At 34.7% G+C, this 22,423-nt stretch overlaps 2 protein-coding genes across 8 annotated transcripts; both read right to left on the bottom strand.

Moving 5' to 3' along the window:
• Window positions 1-934: 934 nt before the first annotated feature.
• Window positions 935-8,817, bottom strand: LOC108209075 (clathrin interactor EPSIN 2). 7 transcript variants are annotated; one of them, XR_001804487.2, is made up of 16 exons: window positions 8,714-8,817; window positions 8,542-8,564; window positions 7,938-8,010; window positions 7,707-7,758; window positions 6,605-6,684; window positions 6,270-6,348; window positions 6,011-6,094; window positions 5,759-5,904; window positions 5,162-5,533; window positions 4,748-4,789; window positions 4,588-4,680; window positions 4,249-4,508; window positions 3,611-3,753; window positions 2,120-2,927; window positions 1,369-2,021; window positions 935-1,210 (listed from the first exon to the last, which is right to left on the bottom strand). XR_001804487.2 is itself a non-coding variant. In XM_017379803.2 (15 exons), the coding sequence occupies exons 3-15, from the start codon at window positions 7,970-7,972 to the stop codon at window positions 1,504-1,506; spliced, it is 2,712 nt and encodes a 903-aa protein (XP_017235292.1). In that variant the 5' UTR covers window positions 7,973-8,010; window positions 8,542-8,564; window positions 8,714-8,817; the 3' UTR covers window positions 935-1,503. The 7 variants fall into 7 exon arrangements, 4 of the variants coding, with proteins under 4 accessions (XP_017235292.1, XP_017235294.1, XP_017235293.1 ...); XR_010288758.1 differs by having other exon boundaries at window positions 4,249-4,502; XR_010288757.1 differs by lacking the exon at window positions 8,714-8,817 and having other exon boundaries at window positions 8,542-8,682.
• Window positions 8,818-13,302: 4,485 nt separating this feature from the next.
• Window positions 13,303-20,219, bottom strand: LOC108210075 (glutathione synthetase, chloroplastic). The gene is made up of 12 exons (XM_017381329.2): window positions 19,845-20,219; window positions 19,215-19,384; window positions 18,144-18,219; window positions 17,656-17,786; window positions 16,811-16,933; window positions 16,636-16,716; window positions 16,108-16,188; window positions 15,950-16,019; window positions 15,054-15,175; window positions 14,827-14,966; window positions 14,542-14,734; window positions 13,303-13,973 (listed from the first exon to the last, which is right to left on the bottom strand). Exons 1-12 carry the CDS (start codon window positions 20,154-20,156, stop codon window positions 13,850-13,852), a joined length of 1,623 nt encoding a protein of 540 aa, XP_017236818.1. The 5' UTR covers window positions 20,157-20,219; the 3' UTR covers window positions 13,303-13,849.
• Between the last annotated feature and the right edge of the window lie 2,204 nt (window positions 20,220-22,423).

Raw genomic sequence — 22,423 nt, 5'->3', positions numbered from 1 at the left:
GCGGACTGGGAGGATGTTCTCTGATCAGACAATCATTAACTGGCTATTGTATTACTTTGGGCTCTTGTTTGTTGTTGATGTATATTTTGAAATAACTTGACTTGTTAGTTTGTTTTCTGAACTTGGTTTTACTACGCTTAAACCTATAACTCTGTTTTGTGACATCAAGTCCGCATTGTATATTGCTGCAAATCCGGTCTTTAATGAAAAGACCAAACATATAGAGATCGACTGTCATTTGGTCAGGGAGAAATTGCAGAAAGGGTTGATCACTACAGCTTATGTTTCTTCTAAAGATTAGCCTGCTAGTTTACTTGCTAAAGCTTATCTTCTTATGATTTAAATCATCTACTGTCCAAGCTTAGTGTGCTCAAATATCCCATTACAAGCTTGAGGGAGGATGATGACCATACTGTGGTTTTCACAAAATGAAGAAAAAGTAGTTATGCTACGTGAACACAACTGTCCTCTGTTACGAGTATATTCTGATTGTGTTAGTGATATAAATACATCAATGTATCATTCATTCCAAGTACTAATAAGAGTGAGAGACTACTCTCATCAATATATAACCTAGATATAGAAAACACCCGTAATACAATTCATCACACTCATAATACAATTTATCTTGTTTATCATTATTAATATGCTGAATTAAGTTTGTTCAACCCGACTGTTTTATGCGGAATGTACATTGCTTTCCCCTAATTTTACCCAATGCTCATTGATATTCTTTGCAGACAATATTTTCAAGGTTTTCTTTATATGCTTTCCATTTACTTCCCTCATCACCCGCATTCATACAATGACTTTTTGCTTCTTTGCCCAAATATATTATTCGGATTTCGTTCACAACATGGGGGTTGTCAGAATTGATTTGGCAACTTCTTTTAGACTTTTACAACTAAAGAACACACAAATAGAACAAAAAAGCTAAAGAATTCCCAACTAATTCTATATTTCTGAATAATTTTTTTTGACTCGTCCACCATAAGCAAATGCAAGTTGCTCAAAAGAAAATCAAAATTCTTGTTTATTACACTTTCAAAGGAAAAGAAAGGTGGAATGTCATATGAATATGGAGATAGAAAAACTTAAAAGCTATTTCGGTATACTTCACAACAGTTGGAATACTCCACCCGGGCTACATTCGATCCACGTTCTTGAGGGCATCCATCATATTTGCTTGTAAGCTGTTTTTGACTCGTAACTGCCGAAATATACAACTTCCATGACAAAGTAGAAATGAGCTTGAAAAACGAATGTGTTGACATCCATGTACAACAGGAAACTAGGGAAAAAATTATAATCGGAGGAATACAACATTATATCGTACAAGCCAAATCTTTGAAATATAAAGGTATTTACCAATATTTAGTTATGCTGTGCAAACTGAAGGCAAAACTTTGATGCAGAAAAACCACTGAACGCCCAACTATTCACATCAAATGGATCCTAATTAATCTCATGGTCTTTGTAGAAGACAAAAGTTGGTTGTTCTCATCAGTAGCCACCATTGTATGGTTGTTGACCATAAACTCCTGGACCCATCATTGGATTATAACCTCCCATAGCCGGTCCCTGAGGAAATCCTGATGGTTGCTGCTGCATTGCAACTCCCGGTCTCATACCCATGTTCATACCTCCACCCATACCCATGTTCATTCCTCCAACCATAGGCTGATTTCCATAACCACCTCCCATACCCATACCCATACCGATTCCCATTCCTGCACTAGGACCGTGAATCATATTCATGCCTGGACCACGAGCACCAGCCATGCCCAAGCCTATACCAGGCGCTCCACCAATGCCCACTTGCATTCCATTACCTACCATTGGGCTTGGTGCACCTCGAAGAGCATTTGCACCTGCCCGGCCAATTCCAGAACCAGAACCCATAGCTTTACCCATGTTAATAGTTGATACAACGGGTTTTTGACTAGGTTTTTCCATCCTCTTCTCTTTTCGATTAATGGCATCAAAATCCACACCAATATCAGCCAAAGGATTTGTTTTGGCTGAAACAAAGATAATAGTGACATTAGATATCTACTTAAAAGGGAATTGACTAGTAGACGGAACACAAAGAATATAATTCTCATTATATCTAACTTACATCCAGATATATTCAGATTAACAAGTCCACGATTTAGGGTATCTGCCCAAACTGTGGACTTGGTCTGAAACTTGTCACTTGCTGGTTGAGGAACTATAGCAAGAGAATCTGTAGAAGTTGTTCCTGCTTGTTGCATTTGAGAAGTCGTCTGTAAGTTATATTGTGAATTCATATGGTTATAATTTGCAGGTGCGCCAGCAAATCTTTGTGGTGGCATAGGTTGAAGTGCTGGGACTGCCGAGCCAGATTGGTGACCAGAATTCCCATTAAAATTAGCTCCAGGTAGTGAAGGTTGACTGGGAGCAGCAAAACTGGACGTTTGTGTGCTCCCCATTTGAGATTGAAAACTTGTAAAGGATCCTGGTTGCCCACTTTGTAATGGAAAACTTGTCTGTACGCCAACTTGTCCCTGAGCTGGAAATGCTGCTGGAGATGAAGCTTGGCCCAAATGAGGTGGATAGCCTGCCAAGGATGAATATTGATCCGGTTGACCTTGAAAACCTGTATGTACTGGAGGAGGCCCACTGTGACTTGCAAAACCTAATTGTGAGGTTGGCTGCATCATTTGAGCAGGAAAACCTGTGGGAGAAGGTCCAGATGGTGGGAGAATATCTGCTAAAATATCAGTGTTTCCGAAACCAAAGTTACTGGCAGTCTCTGTATTCTGAGAAGTTAATATTGGAGTTTCGGAATTATTTATGCCATTTTGGAAGGAGGGTGATGACTCAACAATTGGCACCTGAGTTGGGACATTTTGTACAGAAGATATAGCTCTAAAAGGGCCATCGCCAAAAGGATCTTCAGATGTCTGCATGAAGCCAGTGGGATATCAATTGCAGTTACAACCCTCTTGTTCTAATGTTTTCGCTAACTAGTTACAACTGACTTTACAGTCAAACAAAAATGGCACTTTTAATCGGTGCATGCAGAGTAGAAAATGATACCATGACATGGAGACTTTTACAGAATACTTCATCACCTCTTTAGTATACAGAAAAATTTTGTACATTTATTTTTAACACGAAAATAAATACATATTAGAGTAGTAAGAATATTGTAGCATGGTCGATTTACAATATTCAGTATTGCCATTCTATTGTAATCACAGGTCAACAATAAAATCACATTGCAACTTTTAGGAATAGGATTGACAAATATGGATCACCAGATCCTAATATAACTGAAAATGAGATATTTGTCTACTTCAAAAGTGCATATATTATCCATATTAAGAATCAACAATTGTTGATATACAGCTGCTAGGATTTTGATTACTTTATAGTGCATGATCTAATTCATATACTAGCACCAACAATTTTTGGTATACGACAGCAAGAACTTTCTAATACTGAGTAATCAGATGAAAAGACATAACATGTTTTTAAATTTTCATAAAAGAAAGTGCATCACTATCACAGAACTAAAATAATATTTGCCAAAAATACAAATTGAAGCTATGGGAGATTATCACACTAAATACCAAAGACCCACCTGATTAGATCCAGAATTGGTGAAGGCGTTAGATTCTGTTGTTTCTGCCGCAGTGGGCACAATGGCTAATGAGTTCAAAGCAAATGAGTCTGACATAGAGCCAAAGAAGTCCACATCGGAATTACTTGCGGGAGTCGGAGCAGCTGTTCAAGATTAAAAAAAAACAAAAATGAAGATGATACTGTATGTGTTATTGTTTGCTTATGACCAAGAATTTTGCTGGTAAATACCAAGCCTGGGCAGATCAGATCTCAAAACACATATTTATATAGCACATGCACATGATGGAATGATACTTTTAAATTTCAATTAGGTGACAGTATGCAAAGCCATCATACTTCAATATCATTATTATACTTGTTGCGAATAATATTTATTCATATCATGCTGTTCCGTAAATTCTTTTAAATTCTTACCCTGCGTCAATATTCACCTCTAGTTATCTTCTACAGATATATGCTAACCACGTTCAGTACAAAATAACTCTAGTCACAGGATCATGCATGCATCATCATATCATATAGTATTACAAAAGAATTTTTGTGACTGTTAAGAATAATGATACACAAACTGCCAAACGACCTTGAACAGCATATGAGATTAAGTCAGCTATATGTAATGGCAGGAAATAATGGTACCTGAAAAGGTACCACGTGGATCAAAAGCATTAAAACCGCCATCAAATTCCTTGTGATTTGGAGCTGGTGCAGCAAAAGTTGCTGGAGCTGGCGCGACAGAAGTTGCTGGAGCTGGCGCGACAGAAGTTGCTGGGACTGGCGCAGCAGAAGTTGCTAAAGCAGGAGCCATAGTCGGGCTAGAGAACGTGCTATCCCGATCACTGGCATTTTGAGGAGGAGCTGATAATTTTGGAGCAACGGATTTTGAAGCTTCACTGTTTCTTAAACCAAGGAGACATTAAACCAATTTAACATAGAGCACTCTAAAAGTAAACAAAAAAACTAGGTGATAATTTCTACCTTTCAACATTAGTAGGGCTACGATTCTCGCCAACAACCTCTTCATAGCTGGGAGGTGCAGCACGAATCTGCTCAGCGCGCCTGCCTGCAACACTGAGAACAGAACAATAATTAGCAACAACTCATGCTTTGTTTACATCATAACGTCGTGTTTCATTACCTTTCGTCCTGGTAATGGTCATCAGCCTTCGCACCACTTACCCTGCAGTAAAGTTGGTATAAAGAGAAAAAATTAGGTCAATCAAGCAATCCTGAACATTGTATTTTCAAGAATAAGAACCATGTACAGCTGTATAGGTAAAGGCAACTGCACTTTAAGTACTTCAGCTTTATTTAAGAGGCTAGGGGCCAATAGTTCCTGAAACTATGCTCCACTAATTCCATAGACCAGTTTGGAATACTAAGAGCATCTTCAAGGGTGCTAGTCATTAAACTAGCTTTAACAACTATAAAATATTTAATATTTTAAAGAAAAGGGAATTGGCAGCAGGGGAAACAGTAACACATCAAAAGCTCAGTACTCCCCAACATACAAAAGAAAGAGAAAATACAATGCAAAGTACATGTACTGTACCTAGAAGAATATTGACTATCATCCTCGTAGGTGCGGTCTCTCTCAGAACTCTTACTTCTCACACCATAATTGTAGTCATCTCCATTCTGACTTCTTCCGCGAGAACTATTATCCTTGTAGCCATCTCGGCCAGAGCGCTCTTCAGACTCTCTACCATAATAATCCCTATCACGGTTACTGGAGTCACCATACTTGCTATATCTGTCATCATCTCTAGAGCGCCATTCTCTTTCTCTCCCGTACCCATTTGGATCCTCATCCCTGCTCCCATAACTGCCTTCATATCGATCATCTTCATAGCGTTCACCATACCCTCCGCCACTCGTATAAGAACCAGGTTTATACATACCACCTGTTGAAGTGTTGCGGTACCTATTTAAATTGTATTTGTATAATTAATTAATCAGAAACACCATTCAGAACTTTGCAAGCAAGAACATCTAGGCTATATGGATGAACAAGTTCTCTAATTTTAAGAAAGTAAAGCCTAGTAAACTATGTCAAAAATATTCTCGAAAGAAATGTGAAAAGCCTTGGAAATATTTTGTATACAAATGAGAACATGAAGATGATTCACTAAGAAAAAAACCAGCTCACTTTTCCCTATTGGCAGCAGCCTTTTCACGAACTTCTTGTATTCTTTCTTTATCATTTACAAGTACAACAAGACTTTGAGATTTCTTCCTGACATTGCTACCTTGGTCCCGTCCACTTGAATCAATATATTGAAAATCGGATAATGTCTGACAAGAAAAAATAGATAATCAGCAAAGTTGGAAAATTGATAAACTTTAGGTCAACATATTACTGAAAGCTAAAAACTCTCAGCTTCAAAGAATCAAAATTTACTGATATCTGATAAGCATGCTCCCTAATCTCATCTATGACACGCTCTGTCCCATTGGCAACCAGGTATTCCAGGACAGTCAAAGCCTGAAGGAGAAAACAAAGAATTTTTGAAGTCAGATCACTTAGAAAGGAATTACACACCGCTATCATTTCAGTTCGGCATATGGATGATATAATGCGCAACAATCGCAGAGAAGACACTGAATCGGGGAAGGATTATCTGCAACAATGAAACGTATGTAGGAGCAACACCACAAACCTTGTACACATGCCGCCAATTTTTCCCAGTGTCGTTTATACGTTTCCATAGTACTGACATGATCATTTGGTACTCATGACTACAAAAATGAATATTGCAAGTATGAGACAAATTTTACTCGTAGTGCACACATGATAGAAGAAGAATAGTTTTACTTAGTAGGTTGCAGGCAACATGTTGCTACAACATATATAAACTTGTCATAACAAAGGTAGTTATAAAATTGGATTAACTTTTGCTCGACTATTATGTTTTGCTCTTAATTGAGTTTAAAAGTCTGGATAAAAGAATCAGAATGATTTATATAACAAATCTAGCTCATATCGGAAGCTTACTAGTTTCTTGATGCTTGTGCAATATCAGCAAGATGTGAACCATGAGGGCCCCACGGCTCATTGCTTGTAGCATCGAGTACCTAAATCAGACAAATAGAAAACCATGGAAACCACGAGATTTAGTCCAGCTTCAAATATCATCTGCATTTAATCTTTGAGTTCAAAATTGCAGAATGACTGTTCAAATATTATGTAATCACATCTAGCATGTAGTAGACAAGTGCCCATATAATACAGATAATTCAACCCATAACACAAACAATAATGATCCATAGTCAAAGAGATTACTGAAAAGAGAAGTTTGTGACAACCCATTGATCTTTCAAGAAATTGGAAATAAAAGGTCACAGAAGGGATTTACTGTTCTCTACAGAACTCCTGTATTGAACAACGAAAACTATTATTTATCTGTGCAAGTTTAAACAATCACTTAATAGTTGACAGCATAAACTTGGTGACAGACAACTTATTACTTTACAACAACTTATAGTGTGTGTGTGAAAATGGCCTAATTCTGTAGCATTGCCCAGATTAAAAATGTCATATCTGAGCACAAGGTCATTACAAACCTTTGATTGTGTTTCAAAGAAGAATCAGGTTAATATCTCAAAAACGTAATAAGTTGATAAGTATAAATGTACAACTTGCATTGATACTGCCAGGACATAAGGAGGATATGTAATACTAACTCGTCAAATTTACACACATGTCGACACAGAATGGATGCACTAAAAAGAATTGCTCTGAAAATAATCATATACAACAGTTATATACAAAACTTAATATGCGACAGGACAAATAAATAGTACACTTCGATCAAAGTTTATACCATTAACAGGATGCTAAACTACATCTCTTTCCCTTGTTATTGGGAGCACTAGGCTTAAAAGCCTACTGAAATTAAAAAGGAAAAGACTAAACAACAATTGCTCATGTAGTTGTACTAGAAATAAAAAATTTCAAATGCAGAAGGGTCTGAGAAGTGCATCTCCTGTTACAAGGTGCAGACAACACACAGCCTTATGAATGCTCAAAAGTTATCACGCTTTTAAAGAAAGGAAATCATGGAATTAGTAGAAAGAGTTAAGCTGATGCGACCAACCTTCTGTTCTATAGAAGGAACTTTAAGAACCTTTTTGTTCACCTCTCTTTTTCTGCATGGAGGAAAAGCCCACAATTATGAATAATTTAATATGTTAGATCTCTACCATGCCGATTGGGAAAAGTAAAATAAAAACAGTCACTGTATTCGTTAACAAGCATGAAAACAAAACCAGTCACTATATTCGATTATATACTTGGACTATGATTTTGCAGCAAGAAATTGACTTACAAATCACGAACAGTTTGACCTAAGGCCTTCTTCATTTGAAGCTTGGATTAGGAAACGAAATGTTCCCTATTAGCTAGATCACAATAAAAGTTAATTGTTAGGTAAACATACAACTTATAATAAGAAGGTGATGATACAGAAATAGATAAAACGCGAATGGGCAATGGTAGCCGAAGTTGCTGTTTGAATCACATAATGAGGTTGAAATAGCAGCTCCGAAATCATTCAACTAATGAGTTTTATATTGCATCTAACAAATTAGTAATCATCTTAATCAGTTTCGAACAAGGAAAGCTAACAATTTATTAATCTGATAGCACGGATTGTGAGTAAGAATAGCTGCAATCCTATGATCTCTTTGCAAAACATAAAATCAAAATTCAATTGATACTAAAAAAATGGTAAAAAGCAATAGATGACTTGAAATATTCAAGTATGAATGATCAAACAGTGTCAATTTAATCCCGGTAGATATAATAATCAATATGAAGAAGATAATTAATTCAGCGATCAAAAACAGCAACAAAATTCAGATCTGTAAACAACATCAGAAGCAGAAACAACAGAAACGCAGATCTAGAAACCAAATAAAAATAGATCTCACCTTGAAAAATTGACAGCCCAGATCTAATAGTAAGAAAAAAGCAAGCAATTAATAAGCTGAGAAATGAGACAAGTAGTATATATTGAAAAATTGAAGACTTTGTGTAACACTTTGTAATTGAAATTGTCAAGAAACGGAGAAAGAGAGAGAGTTAAAAGACAGCACAGCGCACCGAGAAAAATGATTTGATTGGCCCCTTTCTTCCTTCAGGTTTTAAACTTCTAATGCTGGGCTGTATTTCTAGACTATCGTACACCAGTTAGCGTTTCTGTTGATCCATTTTTTCAATACGAATAAAAAATGTCTAACTAAGGCTGTGATTCGAGCCGAGCCGGGTGAGTTTCGAGCCGAGCCTAATTCAAGTCAAGTTTAATCGAGCCGAGTCGGCTCGGTTAACTAATCGAGCCTAAATTTTTGCCCGAACTCAACTCGGTTAATTTCACGAGTCGAGTCGAGCCGGCTCGTTTAGCTAAACGAGCCGGTTTTCACGAGTCGAGCGAGCCAGCTCGTATAATTTTACACTTAATCGAGCCCAAACCTTTACTCGAACTCGGCTCGTTTAATTTCACGAGTCGAGTCGAGCCGGCTCGTCTAATTGGATTATTTTCATTGATTGATACTCCCTACATCCCACTAACAACTATACTGATTTCTTTTTGGGATGTCCCATCATTTCTATACATTCCAAAAATATTAACTTTTAATACTCCCTCCGTCCCTTTTTTACTTGTCACATTTCTATTTTTGTTGGTCAAATTGATTAACTTTTGACCAAAGATTATAAGTTACTCTGCCATTATTTTAAAAAACTGAAAATTACATCTTAAAATAGATTAAAAGTTATTTTAGGTGACATATTTTTTTTATTTTTTCAATTGATAAAATATTAATGAATTTTAGTCAAACTTTGGTCAATTTGACCGGCACAAAACCAAAGGTGACAACTGAAATGGGACGGATGGAGTAATATAAAACACTATTATGTCCACTACTTTTTTCCACTATCTTCATTCTATAATACTATCTTCATTCTTTGGACAAGAGTTTGCAGTTTTAAGAGTATACCTCCAAAATTAGGGTTCTACCCGTCACTTCTCGGCTCTTCAACCTTCATCCTTTTTAGTGATTAATCATCTTCGTTCTTCCATTTTATCTCTAATTTATCAATTTTATTAATAAAATCAAGATCTAACCCTTTTTTGGGTGAGTTCTTGGTGAGTACCTTGTCATTAAGGTCGTGCTCATCTTTTTGGGATGTTTGTGTTTATTTTGATGTTTTTGTGTGTTTTGTTATGGGTTTCGGGAACGTTTTCAAGAAGGACTTATATATTTTGGATGATCCATAAGGCTTGATTCAAATATGGCATTGTGGTGAATATCGCAAGAGCTCACCTCTGACGACCTAAAATTGTTTATGTTTTGGGATCATTTGTTGATCGAATATCAGTATATGTAACTGATAATTCTGAACTGTGGGTTACAGGTGATGCTGCTTATGTGATTGTCAATTCTGATGCTTCGATGTTCACAATTGATGTAGGTTGGATTGCTCGAGATTTGATTGTAATACTTTTTGGATTAAAAAATTTAAATATTCTACATGTTAAGCAATCTGAAAACAAAGCAGCTATATGTTTAGCTCGTTTTTTAATTTTTTTTAACCAGGTTGTGATTGTTCGAGGGTTTGTCTTGACTGTGTTTCAGTTATTTATTAAATTCTTCGCTTTTCCTCAAAAAAAATATATAAACACTATTACGCCCACTCTTTTTCTCCACTATCTCTAACCTATCATTAAATATAAATGTGTCCCATCACTTTACCCATTTTTGAATATTACTCATTTTTACACCTTTTCTTGGTATCTGTGTCAACAACAAATGTATATAATTGGTTGGGACGGACGAATGGAGTATAAAACTTGTTGTTATAATTAGAATCTCCGATGGTGTTGATTAAATAATATAAAATATTAATTACGTAAAATTTGTCAAATTCGACAGTTATTATAATTTGATGGTATTTGTTATACATATTGATCATAGTTTTAAAAATATTATGTTAATATTATTTCAAGTTGTTATAAACTAAAAATATTATTTTAATATGATAATAACTGATGTTGAATCTTGTCAGAGCAACTCCAATTATGAAAAATCTTTAGCTAAAAAGTGAGTTGACATGTCAAAAATAAAAAAATATATAAATAATCTCATGAAAATATCTCAATTCAAACATACCCTCCCCTTGTGGCCTTGTCTATAATTTTAGTCAACCTCCCATGAATGACTATACTTGACCACTACAGATCTATAGCAAATGTCATGTCATTAATTACTATATTAAAATAATACAATTTATATATAACAACTTGAAATAATTATAATAAACATACTATATTTAAAAATAGTATCATCAAAACAATACGTGTTCAGCAAATTTTAAATAATGTCTTATAGGTCCAATTTAGCCGACAATTATTGTCAGCCCCATTGAAGATGCTATTAGAGGTTGGCTGCATATAATCAATATGAATTAACTGGTTACATTTTTCGCAAGGGGAATGACCCATTGAAGTACCCATTTACTTACATATTATCTGTATTGATGTGTCAAATGTCTTGGTAGCTGAAGTCCTATTTTGATGATGGTGTTGCAAATAACCATGTGAGAATAACTGAAGTTGATGATGAATGAGATGAACTGATAAAGCTGTTATGTGATGATGAGTTAAATATTTTGAAGAGTTGGATGAATTGAATAAAATTAATGGCTTACTTGGCTAGCAAGATTTTAATATTAGTTTCGAGAAGCCTCGATCATATAAAGAAAAAGACCAGAGTTCGTACACTAACAACAACTACGAGGGCAAGTTCATGAGATCAAGTACAAGAACTAAAGATGGATACATGACAAGGTCTATTGATAATACAAGATTAGGTGCTTTAATGTTATGATCTTGGGCACTTTGCAATAAAGTGCAAAGTCAAAGGTGAAGAAAAACAAACAACTATTAAAAACCTGAGGCAAAATATGAAGCTTTTTATAAGAAATTACGGAGAAGAGTTTGAATCATAGCGTGTAAAAGTTGGAATGATAGTATGATACCGATGAGGATGAACTGGTGGAATTACTAAATTTGATTTGATGACCAATTCAAATAATGAACCACCTACATCCAAAAATAATAAGTTACAATCTTGATTATAACTGATTTAACTACTTCGATTCGCTAATATTTACATTTTGAGCTCTTAAAAAAGAACAATTATAAAAGATTGTTTAGGAGGTGAGCATCGACATGTTCAATATCCACACTAGTGTGGAAGCTGCCACAAAAGAGTAATCTAAGATAATTAATGTGAATAAAAAATTGAAGATAAAGATGAAATATAGGAGTCTTACTTGTTGAAATGAAAGAATTAAGCAAGAAAATGGGTACTTGAAACCGAAGCTTGATTGTGCCGAGCAAATTGTTAAAGTACTAAAAGCTGAGTTTGATTAGAATGAGATCAAATTAAAGTCATACTAAAATATCTCAAACTGAGTTAATCACTATCATGAAAAAACTCAACTTCTCAGATTTTGTAGGATCTGTTTAGCACTTGTTTGTTTATATGAATGTTTGTGCTGATTAAAACTGATCTTGCAGAAAAACAATTTATGTGTCTTCAAACATAACAATTGTGATTATAGTTTTTCGGTCTAATGTTTTTTTTTATCTTTGGTTAGAAGTGGCTGGATAAAGTCATCTCCTGATAGTTTTCTGGAGGTTAGCCGGTTATGGAGTTGGTTCCGCCACTGATTATTAGTTATTGTGGTTTTGCTTCAAAACACAAGCCTTTCTAGTGTGGATTCATCTTTCCTTCTAATAATATTTGCTTTAGATTGATAGAAAAAAAATATATAAGACGATTAGCACATCAAGGAAGATTCGATGAACACTAACTAACAGTGCTGACCACATCTCTGATTTCCTTGTCAGCAAATTTGTTATCTTTTCTGTGTTTGTTGAGTCACACTTAATACTTAACTTCAATTTCATTTATTGAGACATTCGTATGTCAGCTTCTAACTGATGTTTCTTGCGTCTTCAGGGATTTCTGACAGCTCGTTATCAGGTTAGCTAAGTTAATCTCCCTGTGTGCCGATTCACTTGTGTAGGAGTAATAGCTTATATCAGTTGACATGGTATTGTCTGTATTCTGTGTCCAGACTGGGAAAGATGATCCGGAGATGAACACGGAAATGACCAAGGACATTATAACTTTACTTACAGAGGAGATCAGCTTGCACAAAAGTGTAGGTGAAGTTAACCTGGCACACACCAAAGCATTGGTTATGGATGCAAGGAAAAGCTCTTCACAATATCAAAAAGAAGCAGAGAAATGCAATACAGGGATGGAAACTTGTGAGGAAGCAAGGGAAAAGGCCAGGGCTGCACTTTCTGAAGAGCGTAAGCTCCAAGCATTGTGGGACAATCGAGCGCGTAAAAATGGATGAGTGGATTGAAGATGATATTGAATCTTCTTAAGTAATTCTGTAGTATGAGGATTGCTTAAGGTTTTCTCTGACGAAAAATAGTCAGATAGTTGTATTCTGTCTTCTCATTTAGTATATATCCAAATGAATGTAAAACTTCAATCCCCTGGCAGTAATTACTGAGACAATTTCAGACAGGTAATAGATAATACTATGTATATACAAAAACAGTTGACACTCTAAAATCTGTATGTTCTTTCATATGATAATAATCAACCATAGAACTCTCCAAATGGCGTAAACTTTATTGCTTACTAAATCAAGCAGAACTTATGTACTGCACACATCTCTTCAAGAATGAAAGTAAATTTTAAATGGAGATAATTTAACAAAGTGGTCACTAAAGGGAACTTCCATGCAAATACATAATCCAGATCAGCACTTCACTATACACTATATATGAAAAAAAAAATTTTTGTAAAATCTCGTCTGATAACTAACTAATAAAAAAAAGTAATAAATTTCTAGTCCAACACGTAACAAAAAGGACAATATACAGGATGGGAAGAAAGAGTTGTGATACTTGGCTCGATCCATAGAAGTTCAGGATATAAAAGAATATACCAATCCTAAGGATCCATCGAATTAATTGTGGATCCAACACACCAATAGGAAGTAAACAACACTACATTAAAGAATACAGTTTACTGTTTCCCAGTTTATCTGGTTCACTCCAAGCATTATCTGAGCCGATATGCACGACTGGATGTATAGAAGTGCCAATTCCCCAATATCAAACAGTTGCAATAACCAGAAAGCATGCTTCTTTCAAGTCAAATATATACTGTCTAAAACTGCAAATCCTGCTGCTACGCCACCCTCGTTCGATGAAGAAACCTTTGTTCGCATCAGGTAACCAGCATGTTCATTCACGAGTACGTGCTCCTTGTTCCTGCACAGTTCAAAGTTTTTTGCAAGATGAAATTCTATCTGCTGTATGTGTATATTCTCTTCATATTGCAAAGACTAGCTGTACAGAGTTTTACACGTATTTGGAAGAAATAATCTGTATGTGACAGATAAAATTTCGCCTGATTTCCTGAACTTGGAAAAGTAGTATTAACATCACAACGTAAAACTTAACTTTTCATTGCAGAGAAATAAAAAATCGGTTCGAAATAGAAATGAGCACCAAGTGTCCCCGCATATAAACCTCAAATATCTGTCTTGGAAATAAGTGAGCTATCATAATCAAGTGTAGTCAACTGGTTAAAAACGTGGAAAGGGATTTTGATTGTTGAACCAACAACTTATCAAGTCCAATAGTTAGCCGGTCTTTGCAGGACAGATGCAATAACAATATATACACGTAAATGTATATGGCTCTATCTACCAATTGTGCCAACTAAATTCATAGACATTAGTATATTACTTAAAACTCTTTCATGGTCTTCCCTGTTTAAGCAACCGTTTCTGCAGGAAAAACAAATTATTATATAAATTCAGCAATCCGTACATACCTTAAGTAGGCCCCATAAATTCCAAGCTCTGATACTGCACTATCTTTATGGCAACTGCCATCGCGCAACAGAATTGTGGGAGCAACAACTGGGAAAATTCTTTGCATGAGGATATAAGCAGCATCTTCATTAGTCTCTTCCCTCTGCAATCTTAGCAGGGCCTCCCTCACATCATATCCATAGATATTATTCCCTAGTGGAATAAGAGCTCGAGATATTATAATAAGAATTTTTATACTTAACTTTATGGTCAATCAGGTTGGTAATATATACAAGAGAACAGACCTCCCCCTTCTCTTTGTGGTTTCATAACATATAATTCAGGTCTTTCGATTGCATCCTTGAATATGTTTGATTCTTCCAAACTCCATAGTCCTGCAAAGCATTTCCGTAACTTGGCGACGTCATCTTTGTTATCAAGAAAGCTGTTCAAGGGTTAAGGAATAGCATTCATGGACTACAAGATATATCATATCGCATATAATGTACAATCAGAGCATTGAGCATATTACCGTTCGAGGACATCAGGCTTTGCAAGCTCCTGTTGTATTTTCTTGGTGCCAACCAAATGATAAGATATCGAAGGACATTTCACCGCAGAGGACTGCTCCATCAGTAATCTAGCTCTCCATTCCTGGAAGATGAAAAAGAATGAATGAGGTTGTATGACATAACAAAGGCACGAGTGCACAACCATTTGAGCCCTAGAGAACTTAGGAATGCTGATAAAGGAATGGTTGGAAGATATGTTTCCAACTATAATAATGTCAGTCTCAGCAGCCAAAAAAAAAAAAAACCATTACGCACAATGGCGCATGTCTAATTAATCGATCGTAAAGTCGTGAATAAAATATCTGGACATTGAGGACAAATTCAACCTTTTTTATTAATTAAAAAACATGGGATACAGCAGATGTCTGACATATTGACTGGTCGTACTCGTATCGCAGGCGAAAACTTGCAAATGGGATTCCTGGTGGCCCACTTTTTACAAACAAACCAGCAAATAGTTATGAAGGAGTTAACAGTTCCTACATCTCTAGTGTAGCAGGGTAAATAATCTAAGAAAGTACAGTAGCACACATGCAAAAGTTTCCAAATTTGTGCAGAGTAGAAAACAAGATGAATGAAAAGTGAAAAGAAAGTGAATACTATGAGCCAATGTTCTTCCCTGTGTTCCCAAATAAATTAATGAAAAGAAATGAAGATACGGATTACACATCATGGAGATAAATTTCTTCATTTTTATCCCAACCCCCCTTTCAGGAGCACAGGTGCAGGTACACATTGGGTCCAATAACAACTATAGACAGCAACACAGTACCAAATTTCTGTGTGCAGAGAAAATTGTTTTATGTACATAAAAGCAAGAAACTTTGTTGGGCAATCACGGGATAGATGTACTCACCGATTCTGTTGGATAATCTGTAGGTGCATACCCAGCTCGGAAATAAATTACTGCAATGGCTTCACCATCTCTTCAATTTATAAACACTTAAAAGTTAGGTTGTACATGATAATCTAATATGTTATAAAATGAATCACATTTAATTAGGTTTTACATACATAACAAGGGTTCCATCTGGTTGAAGCTTCCCCTGTGCACTGATTTCAGCTAATGTCTTACGAACGGTTGTAATCTTATGTGTATGAAATTAAGCTGAGGAAACCACTGTAGCCACATATCTTGAAACAGATACTTGCACTGTTTTTATTAAAGATCCCCCATAATCCCTTGTGAATAAAAATCACAGGGAATTCAACCTCTTGGTTTTCTCTTTAAAATTTAACGTTGTGATTTTGAGTCTTTAAAGAGAAGTATGATTATACATGGATAAAAATAAGATAAGAAAGATGGTTTATAGAAACTGGACAGATTAATGCGTAAAAAGGAACTGAAAAACAGCTTTGAGCTATTCGAGAGGCTAGTAGCCTAGTACTCCACTACCACAATATTTACTCACTTTTAACATGATACATTCCCCATTTCACTCCTTGTTTAGGGAGTCAGTTACGTGAAGTAAAACCAAAAATAAAATTCTAGAGGACCAGGCTACATAGATAGGCCGCAATCTAATTATGAGAAAAGGATATTTTTCATTTAGAATTAATGAAAACCAATGTTGGTCATACATGTTCCTTTCTTCATGTTGAACGACAAACAGAACAGCAGCCCTATGGCACATATCAAAATGTATAAATGCATTAATAACATGGAATACAGATACAACAAACTTTAGGTAATAACATATACGTATCACTTTCAGACCTTGGGTTGTTATATTCTGTCCAAGCTCTGGCCAGTGCTTCAGCGAACTGAGTGACAGCAGTATTAATAGGAACCTTATTAGAATCTAATCCAAGTTGTTTTTTGTATGTATTAATTAAACTCCTGCAAGAAGCACACACTGATCATCTATAATATGATAATTAGTTAATATTTTAAAAAAATTAAAAGAAACATTATTTGTTCAAGGTAGTGAAATGTCCCAGATTCTGTCTAGAAAAAGGTAAATGAGTAAAGAACAATACTGATGAAGGAAAGGAGAGGATGAATGAAAAAGAATTGGGAGATGCTGTCAAGTTTAGTAACAAAGACAATCTATCAGTTAAATAGATAAAAAATTCTGCTCTCAGGCATCCTTCCTAGTAATCAATTCTTCAACCAGTCCGTAGGAGCAAAAAACAAGAAAAAAAAAAAAAAAAAAGGCCTGGTCATAGCACGATGCCTTAACAATCAAAACTGATCAAGGCACTAGAAAGAAGCCACTCGAAATGACCAATAAACAATAATTGGAATCATAAATGATATATCTCCAAGGGTTCATCTCCACTTATAAGTATGTAAAATATTTCTGCAAAAAGTGAATATTGGCTGCAAGAGTAATCAATGCCCGAACAAAAACGCTTTAACAGATAAAGACAGAACTACAATAGGCAATTATACACGACTCCATCAATATGCAATTTCCAGCTCTATATTTATGTTTGATTATAATATGATATATGTCTGTGCTTGCAAGGAAAAGTATATTATATATAAAAAGCACTTGTGTCAGGGGAACATAACAAGTTAACAACTAAGCGTAGCTGATTACAGTTTATAATACCAACCTATGAAGCTCACTTACAACACAACTTAGCCCGGCAAATGAAGACGAAATTGTATTAAGCTCTATCTGGAGTAGTAATTTTGTTTGCTCATCAAGCATATAGTCAGACCGATGTAACCCCAAGCGTATATCCTAATAAAGTGTTAAATAAAATAATATTATAATTTATCAGGAAGCCACATTAAGATTTAATGCATCAAGTCACCGACAAAAAAAAATCGATATCCTAAGAAACTATTGGTGATATGATTTTCGTTTATCTACAAGACAAAACCTATTATCCCAATCGATCTTGTGTTAAACAATATAAATTGATGATTATGAAAACCAGAAGCTTGTAGAACCACAATATACATTCTCAGTTCCCGCAAGGTTGTAATTAGAATCTTGTGAGTAATAGTTGTCAGGAAAAGAATAAAAATGCATGACGTAATCAGAATAGGTCTACAATGAACATACGGTTTATGAAATTACCCTTATAAGACACACCTCTTTTTTATTCATTTGTAGCATCTTTGAATGAATATCCAAGAGCCTGGAAGTAAAATCATCCACTTCTTTTGTTCTGCAATAGTAAAAGAAGGTTTAAATCAGTTCCAGCTTTCAGCATCTTCATTAAAAATGTAAACTCTAGAGTGCTTATTAAATGACATTTGATGCTCCTAATGTAACAAACAGAAATATTAAAACCTAAGAAAATGAGCACAAGATTATGAATAATATCAAAATAGATCATTGGTCTAGTACTAGATGTAGCTGTTCCACCAGGCAAGATGCCTGATGTTTATAACTCTCTGCTAGCTAAGGGTCGAGATACTTCTGGTCAACAAATTACTGTTCTTTTGAGGTAAACCAATAACCACGAAACAAATTGCTAGTATGCTAGAAATATATAAATTGTTGCTAAAAATAGAAAATGGAGTTTTTAAGATCAAGTTTCACAATGTGGAATTTAATGACACAAGTATATAAAAAGGTAAGCATTTGTAATTTTAATCATCCACTACTTACTATATAACTTTTAGCAGACATATACGGTGTTACACACTTACACGGATTATAAAAAATTAAAAAGTCAGCCAACGCATGCTAGGTAACACATACGCACTGGATATATACATGTTCTCAAGTTCTTGTTCTATTAAATATAAAATTAGTGTTAGCAGAATTTGGAAGTGAAATTTCGTGTAAATTCTGCCCGGTTAAGTTCAGAAGGCAATGACATGGACACAACAGACTACTTGTACAAGAAAGTGGGTGAAAATTGCAACAGAAGATTATGTTGTGATTCCCAACTCCCAATCTGATGATCATATATCATATATTATATATTAATGAAACTCCCTTTTTTAGGAGGTTATAAAAAGTATATGTCTACTCGGGCTGACAAAACGATCGCTCACAATCCTGCAGTTGCTTGGCATGTGACTATATTAAACAAAACAGGTATTCTTAGATGAGTCATTATTCAAATTTCATGTAATTATTAACTCGTTAAAGGAATGAGGATATCTAGTTACTTTTTGCAGTATATAGGAGATAAGTGTAAAGAGAAGAAACCTGGAAAGTGAATCCTGCAAAAATTTCCCATCCAAACTAACACGGTCGACAAGTTCATTAAATATGGGTGCTAGCTCACAAGCCTGTTTCCAGTGACTTTCAGGAAATGATGTTGGCAATAAAGCAACTGGGGCATGAACCATACTCACACCCGGCACTACTCCTGACCTCTATAAGTTCAAAGCATTGCAACATTGATTAGAAGTCACTCAACAACAATTTGGACCCTTACACATTATCATAAACAATGTATATTTTAAACCTCAAACTCCAACTATATTGAAGCATTAGATGCCTAAACTTCACAATCATACATAATGACAGCTTTAGTACTAATTTCTTCAACTAACTGAAATCTAAGGTTTACACTTTACTGTATATAATCTTAAGTCTCTGCATTAGTCGCAGTCATTATCGAAGTCCTAATATTTTATATACCCAACATGACAGGAAAAAACTGATATAAGCATCAAATAACAATTAAATTTTTTTCAGATTTTACAATCAACATTTCGAGTCTCAAATGAAACAAATATTTGCCAAATAAAACACCAAGATACAAAAAATTCAGCTCATATATACACATTTATTCATATAAGCATAAAGTTTGATCTTTTACGGCACACTAACCTGAATATTTCTATCTCCAACAACAAGCCCATGAAGAGAGCTCCAAACAAGTGCATCATAGACCAACTTTTGCAGCAAATCTTGGTCAATTCTGTGAGGGTCAGACATGATTCTTGACAAAATCTTTTGATGGGTCTCAAAGTTTTCAACTTTACTGCACTTGAGAGACAAATTGAGTGAATTTCTGAGGTGAGTGTTGGTGGTTTTGACTTGATTTTGGGAAGGGAAAGTACAAAGTGGAGAATTGTTTAGATTGATTATGCGATCAAGGTCAGTGTTGATGCCAATTGAGTTGTAGTCGATGGCTGCCATTGAAGCATTATTCGAAAGTTACTGCTTCGACCCGTGGAAAGATATAAATTTGGGTCGCGATGAGGAGTGAAATAATCCTTGAAATACTAGTTTTTAATAGACCTACCTTTTCTTTTATTGTTTTCAAAAATACTATCTTCCAGAATTATTTTTAAAAATATCTTTTCATAAATTTTTTTTTTCAAAAATACTGTTTGCAACTTTTGCAACTACAGGCGGCGCCAGCCGTATTGCAACCTCTTTTGCAACTTCATATGCAGCTGAAATCCTGATTTCAAGTTCCAGTTTTCAAATGTATATTTGAAAACTGGAACTTGAAATCAGGATTTGTAATTGCATATATGGTTGCATATGGTTGTATTCAGTTGCATATGGTTGCATTCAGTTGATTCTATTGTAATCTAATGGCCCCGGGGCACACCATACATCTGTTGTTACTTACAGTTTTCAGTTGCATTTAGTTGCAACCGAGGTTGCAAATGCAGTTGCAACTTAGTTGATTCTATTGTAATCTAATGGCCCCGCCAGGGGCACACCATACATCTGTTGTTACTTACAGTTTTCAGTTGCATTTAGTTGCAACTGAGGTTGCAAATGAAGTTGCAAAAGTTGCAACTGCAGTTGCCACCTCATTTGCAACTTTTGCAACCTCATTTACAACTATATATAGTTTTCAGTTGCATTTAGTTGCAACTGAGGTTGCAAATGAAGTTGCAACTGCAGTTGCAACTTCATTTGCAACTTTTGCAACCTCATTTGCAACTTTTGCAACTTATAATTTTCAGTTGAACTAGTTGCAATTGCAGTTGCAACAGTTGCAACTTTCCATTTTTATTTGCAACTTTTGCAACCTCATTTGCAACTTTTGCAAACTCATTTGCAACTTTTGCAACCTCATTTGCAACTTTTCCGGCTGCGCCGCCCAAGGTTGCAAATGAGGTTGCAAAAGTTGCAAATCGTATTTTTGAAATTTTTTTTTTATGAAAAGGTATTTTTAAAAACAATGAAAAAGATGATAGTATTTTTAAAAAAGTAATTTTACAGATGAGTATTTTTAAAAAGATCCCTTTTTAAAAGAGAACTGTAAAATCTTTAAAATTTTGTTGCATAATTTTAATTTTTAAATAGATTTTTAGTATCTGGATCTAAAGACATGTTTTTTTTATTATTGTGTGTGTTTAAAAATAACTTTAAACTATGATACATAGATATTAACATTTTTTACATGTGAGTAGAAACCTAACTAATACTTAAGTTCTGTTGTAGAACACTAACTAAGACTATAAATATGATAAGGATTCTATGGCTTCTCTCTAATGTTCTCTCTTAAACATGACACACAAGTTATTTAACACACATTTCCAGGGGCGTGGTCTGCAGATAGGAAAAGTTCTTATCAAGAAAAATTATAGCGGATATTTAAAAAAACAAGTTTCGATCCAGACCCTTGAAATACAGATCAGATGATAATAGAGCTATGTGTTAGATAAAACCTCCCAACAAATAACAATCAGTTGTCAGGGACCAAAACCCTTATTTAAATAATTATATATATATATATCCAAATCATATATAAGGTAAAATATATTTTTAATTATTTGTGATTATTAAATTAGAAATTTAATATAATAATATTTTATTACATAAAAACTGAATAATATTTATTAATTTTATTCAAAACAATATAAAGGTGTTTAATTTTCAATTACATTTTTTATCTACGTAAACGGTCTCAAACAAAATACAAACAAAATACAAAAACAAGGGTCCTGTTCCCTGACATGTGGTTGTCAGGGAACGTTTATTTGACAACCTACTCCCCAGCCGTTGGATCGACGATCCAACGGCTGGGACAAAAGATTCAGTTTTTAAGTGTCCGCGCTTAAAAACCGCGGACACTAGGTCTTTCCGCGTGTTTCTCCCGCGGACACACATGCCTATCCGCGGTTAATAACAGCGGACAAAACCCTAAGTGTCTACTTCTAAAAAAATATGAAATTATACTCTTTTTTTTTAATTTATGGATTTAGATGATTATTATGATTAAACTAATTTTGTTTTGAATAAATAACAATTAAATTTATTTTATATTATATGTTTAGAATTCTTTGTTTATATATTTTTAATAGTTAGTAGATTATTATTAAAATTATCATTATTACCTATACATTCTAATCTTAGTATTTTATCATAAATTTAATTGTTATTTTTTTAAATTTTTTTATTGATTGACTAATTTTTTTGTGAATAGTTAATATATAATTTTT

Source organism: Daucus carota, chromosome 2, assembly GCF_001625215.2.
Source record: "Daucus carota subsp. sativus chromosome 2, DH1 v3.0, whole genome shotgun sequence".
NCBI classification, from domain to species: Eukaryota; Viridiplantae; Streptophyta; class Magnoliopsida; order Apiales; family Apiaceae; genus Daucus; species Daucus carota.
Note: the sequence above shows the minus strand (reverse complement) of the source record. Positions and strands in the feature narration are given on the sequence as shown.